The 6,366-nt window shown below is 31.0% G+C and overlaps 1 protein-coding gene across 1 annotated transcript; it reads right to left on the reverse strand.

Moving 5' to 3' along the window:
- Positions 1–525: 525 nt before the first annotated feature.
- Positions 526–2,332, reverse strand: LOC108226531 (NAC domain-containing protein 73). Its single transcript, XM_017401502.2, has 4 exons — positions 2,031–2,332; positions 1,679–1,947; positions 1,376–1,565; positions 526–1,196 (listed from the first exon to the last, which is right to left on the reverse strand). Exons 2-4 carry the CDS (start codon positions 1,841–1,843, stop codon positions 673–675), a joined length of 879 nt encoding a protein of 292 aa, XP_017256991.1. The 5' UTR covers positions 1,844–1,947; positions 2,031–2,332; the 3' UTR covers positions 526–672.
- Between the last annotated feature and the right edge of the window lie 4,034 nt (positions 2,333–6,366).

Genomic DNA, 6,366 nt, shown 5'->3' on the forward strand with positions numbered 1-6,366 from the left:
AAGAATTATTATTCAGCTAAAAAGAATATAGTTATGGTCGTATGTTACTAGCTAAAAAAACCGTTGAACTTTTTTAAATTCTAACCACTGATCCAAGATAAGGAGCCTGTTTGTTTTAGTTAAAAGCTGAGGTTTAAAGCGGTTTCTAACTTTAAATGAAAAATGTATGTTTGTGTAATAAGTTAGAAGCCCATTTTCACTGTTCAGCATTTTGTAGCAGCCATATAAGACAACCGTATAATTTGTAGCAAAAGATTATAATATATTAACAAACACCGACTTAATTTACATAAACTACAAGCTTATAAAACTATATCTAAAGATTAAATAAAATATATCAAATTAATTGTCAAAAAGTTTTGAAAATTATTTACATTTTATATTTATAAGAGAGGATTGTTAAATGTGAGGCAGAAGAGCGTAATTATCCAAGAATGGAGACACTTTCACACTTGCAATCCATTCTCCATCAGGCTATAATTTGTTTCACATATGCAAGCAGCAAGAAAGTACTAATCAACGAGATATCAATAATTTAATCATATGCATGTGATGAATACAATTCAAACAAAAACTTTACAAGAATGAATTCCAGGCCATTGTTTCCTTTTTCTGAAAGGAAATCCCAGGACATTATTAATTACTTGAGTTAGAAACTAAAATACCAAGCGATTAAGAAGTAGTCTGCTTAAAAGATATAAGAGACTGGTTATAATAATCAACGAACACAGCGCTATTGTTCTTTAAGCTAGAACCTCCTGCATTCCCTGGTGTATTAGTATTTACAGCAACGGTGTCCTTGGGTAAAATGGGTGCAGAACGTCGTAAATTCACCGCGGAGGTGGTGCTGCTGCTGCTGCATTGTCTAGGTTGAGTCTGGAAGAAGATTTTGGAAACAACAAGCTCTCCATCTTTTTCGTCATCATTGTTACCAAGATGATACTGATGCATTACCCAATTAGTCTTTTCGGGTTTTCGCTGCTTGCCGTAGTTAGTGTAGAGCACAAGTATTTTCTTGTACCCTTTGATGACTTTGCCTTGATCAATAAAAACTGCCCTGGTTTTGCCAGTTTTGTGCCATCGGGTCTCGTTTCCGTCGATGTCCGCGTGCACTTTTCTTCTCTTTCTGGTCCCGGTGGTGTATGCTTTCGAGGGCCTGTGGAAAAAATGTCGGATAAATCCATCCTTGCTCACACCTGCAATTTCCCATCAGTATTATTATTATTATTCTCAGATATGTTGGAGCGGGTGAAGTTCGAACCCATGACTCTTTGGATTAATGCAAGGCCCGTTTCCACGCACTCAACATAATTACACTCTATATATATGCATGATGTGCGTGTCAGAGAAAGGTGCAGAGGTGTTTGAAGATCACCTGGTAATTTTTCTGGATGAGCATAGCAAATACCGTTCTCGCCTTCAAGGGTAGGGATGAATTCATCAATCAGGGGATGAAGCTTACGAGCATCTGACCTTACCTTGGCTTCTAAATGTTCAAGAAGTTCTTGATCGCTCGGATCAAACTTCACTCCAGCTGGCAGCCCGGGCAGATTATGAATGCCGCCCTACATCCCTCGCAATAGAATTAACAGCAACCAATTATTCATTTATCATACACATAGAGAAATTGAATTTAAGGGCGCGACTGACACTAAGAATGCATTTGTATATACTAAACCTTTTCTTGCCATTTGATCTGATGTCCACAGGAGGGGCAAGCTTTAACACGGTTATGTGTTGGGCTTTCATTACTCGCGACAGTAAGAACAGTAGCAGGAGGTGGAGGTGAAGACTTTCTCACAATTGCCATGGCATCATCGCTGCAGTCGGTGCACCATGTCATGTTTCAATTCTTTGTATTGGTTTTTCTAGCAGCTGCTATGATGATCATCACACTGCATGTGATGACTTGTTCTTATCTAGTTCTTTTCTAACAGTTCTACAAATCTAAGAAGTGTAAAACACAATTATAAAAATGAAACGCAAAAGTGATAAAAGAAAATAAAGAGAAGAAAAGGCACAGAATGAACCTTGTCTCATCTACAGCATATTAATTTATTGCTTGTTTGCTCTTCGATGTTGGGAAGGTATTGTATTCTTCTTCAACAGCTAACTCCCCTTTTGAAGCTTGTCTTTTGTACAATTATTCTTCTTCACAATAATTGGAAGAGACGAAAATAATACATGTAGCTAGTACACCAGGAGATTGATACTTTGGATGCAAACAAATAATTGTATAAAATTATATAGAAGAGATCAAATATATGATATTCAAGGGTTGCTCAGATCACAAGTTTTCTGGTGAATAAATGTATTTAGAAATCACTTTAGGGAATGTCGAAAGATATCTGGATGATGTATATATGTCTCACACACACATGTAAGAATATACCGCGAAGCAAAGGGAAGTGTATTTGAGTGCAGATGGGGCAACCTGCAAGAATGAGAGAGATGCTAGTTCAGATGTCGCCCTGGAGTGTATTTGAAGGTAAATTTTGAAGATGAAACAAAATTAAAATATTTATGGAGAAATGTAGGAGAGTATATCAGTTTGACATTTACCAACAAATTTTGTTTCTTAACGTAGACTTGTCATGTAATACAAGAAACCTCCGGTGTACTTGTACATTATTCTGATCAGACACACAAGTAAGACACTGACCACGCACCATACGCACTACTTAATATACACAGAAACAATGCAACCCCAGAAGAAGTGAAGGGCAAAATGGTGAGTATTGTTTATCTTACAAAAAATGTTAACTCAGTAATCTGAAATACTTGCTCATTGCGGCGAAAGTATATAACTAAGGTTGGTTAAAATGGATGATGATACTGAATTAGATGGCCGGAAAATAAACAAGTCAGGCATGTAAGAATCAAATTCAAGCCGAGTCCAAAGATTCCTACTTGGGATCTATATACAATATATGAACGCAGAACATTATAATTATAAAACAATAGATTCCAGGGGACAAACTAAGCTTCTTCACATTTCTTCTTCTGGAAATTATTCTGTTTTACTTCTTGGACTAATTTACAAGTATGAATGTTGGGATAATTTGGTTTATTAGACGCATGTTATCTTGCTTATTAGCAAGTTTTGCCTCGTTTTTGTAATAAGAACTGGTCATTTTCATAAAAAAATATCTAAGTATTTTTCTGGGAACCGAGTTCTGAAAGATCTGAAACCGTCTAACATCTAATTTGGACGAGTTATATGCAGTGCTTAACCTTAGAAGTTGAAAGGGATGGAGGGGTTACTATATATTAAGGCATGAGAAATAGGCCACCAAAAGAATCTTTTCTAACAGCGTTACAGCGGGGTGATCTCTTGAAGCAACTCCAGGGTGCTAATTCTACCCATTTTTATACTGTTTTTTTTTTTTTTGAACGGCGATTTTTATATTGTTTTTAGTTTTCTTCTTTCAAAAATCACTCCAATAATCACAAACGAAGCTGGAACTCCTATTTTATCAGATGAAATTTTTAGCATCTCTTTTCTGTATCATTTGACGCCCACATTGATATCGGTGATATCTCTAGGTTCTGATAGATAGCATGTTTAAGGACTCCTGCATTATTTTTAATATATAATATAATATATAACTACTACTCCCTCCGTCCCAATCAATTCTATACAGTTTCCTTTTTGGGACGTCCCATCATTTCTATACATTTAATATAGTAACTTTTAATAATATAAAATACTATTACACCCACTTCTTTCTTCCACTATCTTCATTCTATAATAATATAAACACTATTACACCCACTATTTTCCTCCACTATCTTTTCCTCCACTATCTCAAATCTATCATTAAATATAAATAAGTCCCACCACTTTACTCACTTTTCTATCTCACTTTACTCACTTTTTACACTTTTTCTTGGTCTCCGTGTCCAAACCAAATGTATACAATCTACCGGGACGGATGGAGTATCAAATTAATATATGACAATTTTTACCTTATATTTTAAACTTAGCTCTCTATCTATTTCTTTATTATTTGAGAAAAAATTTGAAGATAAAATTGAAGAGAAGTAAACAAAATTAGATGAAGTGAATATTATGTGCAATAAAGAATATATACTTTTGGTAGGAGAAGAGAATCTTAAATTTTTAATGAGCTAATAAAAATTCAGTATATATAATATTAATTTTTTACATCTTTTATAAATTTTAAATTAGTTAAATATTTGAAAAAAGTTAGGAGATGCTCCGACAATTTGCCTTGTTATGCGGGGAGGGGGTGGCTCAGCTGGTTGAAATTGTTCTTCCAGACAAATTATTAATTTAACCGATGCCAAAAAAGTAAATTTTAAAATTGTTATAATTAATGATTTTATTGTCTATTAAAAAATCATAATTTTATAAATATCATAAAACTTTTAAAAAAAATAGAATATAATTCAGATATCACTAAATTTTGTAAATATTGTGAATTTTGAATGTATGTTACTGAATGCTAATAATTTTTAAAAATTGAGATAATACTTGTTCCGAAATCATCAATATATATATATAAAGGAGTATGCGGGCGTCTCTAGAATTGTTCGATCCAGTCTTCTGATTTTTCTTAAATTTCGGATAGAAAATATAATTATAATTCGAAAAATTAGGTTTAATACAATTCTAATGATAATACAATTCTTTTCTTATTGGATTCTGAAAATAGTACTATAGAATTTAGAAAAAGGATTCTAAAAGTAATTTTTTTTTTCTTATTTAGGAATCATAAAGATAATATAATTTTTATTTTTATTTATACATTATTTTAGAAATTATTAAAGAAGTACAATTCTAATTTTCAAAAGTTATAAAATTTATAATTTTATTTTATTAAATTTAAATAGAATCCAAAGTTTCCCGTTAGCACGATCCCCTTTTTTACCAATCGACGAACTACGTGCAGAGTGGATGAGAATGCCCGTGAATGGCCATTAGATTAAGAACAATATTACTGGGATAGCAAAATCACCTGGGTAGTTAAGAAATTTTTCTCTGAAATAATTTTTCTAAAAATTTTTCGTTTACTTTTTTCAATTTTTTGAGAGAAAATAGATAAGGTGGCTAAAAAATAGTAATCATTAAAGATATATAATCTAAGTAGTTAAGAAATAGGAATTTTAGCAAAAATATAATAGCTAAAATCTATGATATTCTAAGTAGTTAAGAAATTGAAATCCTAAAGAAAAGAGAGATAATTCTAAACAATTAAGAAATAGGAATCTTAAAGAAAAATATAATAACTAAAATCTATAAAATTGGATATATTTATCTAATTATAATTATAATTTTATCATATTGTAAATTATTCTTGATTAGTATTTTGTTTGAGGGGAGGGCGGCCCAAATTATCTTTCATCTAAATAATAATAAATTTTCTATTAGTATTATGTTTGACGGGAAAGCGGCTAAAATAATTTTTTATCTATGTTATAATATATTGGAGGGCCACTTTAAAAAAAATTTATATTAATTTTTATATTTTATATTAACGATATGTTTAACGCTAACATGACTCAAAATAACTTTTATGCAATTATAATATTAATTTGTATCAAAATTTATAAAAAAGATTCTTGATTAGTATTGTGTTTGAGGGGAGGGCGGCCCAAATTTATTTTTATCTAAATAATAATAAATTTTCTATTAATCTTATGTTTGACGGGAAAGCGGCTAAAACAATTTTTTTTATCTAAGTTATAATGTATTTTTCTTTTATTAAAACGGGACCACGACTTAAAATAATTTTATCCAGTTATAATCTTTAACTTTATCATAATTATATGTATATTTTAACTTTTTGTTATGAGTACTGTGTTTGACAAGAGAGCGGCCCAAACTAATTTTTATCTATATTGTTATATTTAATTTTATCATAATTATAATAATTATTGATTAAATTATCTTTGATGAGAGGGCGGTTCAAACAATTTTTTTTATTAGTATTGTGTTTGACATGAGTGCCGCTTAAACAAATTTTTATGTTAATTATAATATTTTTTTATTAATGATACTCCCTCCGTTTCAAAATAGATGTCAAAAAAGAAATTTGTTTCAAAATACTTGTCCACTTCAACTTTCGATGTGAAGTTATATTTCCAAAATCAACTCTCCTCCACATATTTCAAATTTATATTTCCAAGATCAACTATATACCACACATTAGGTTCAATTAATGACTTATTACACATCTTTTTTCTCAATATCCACTTTTCTTAAACTATGTGATTTTTTGAAAGTGGACATCTAATTTAAAACGGAGGGAGTATGTTTAACGGGAACATGACTCAAAAAAACTTTTATACAATTATAATATTAATTTGTATCAAAATTTATAAAAAAATCATAACGCCGCC

Source organism: Daucus carota, chromosome 6 (genome assembly GCF_001625215.2).
Source record: "Daucus carota subsp. sativus chromosome 6, DH1 v3.0, whole genome shotgun sequence".
Taxonomy (NCBI): Eukaryota; Viridiplantae; Streptophyta; class Magnoliopsida; order Apiales; family Apiaceae; genus Daucus; species Daucus carota.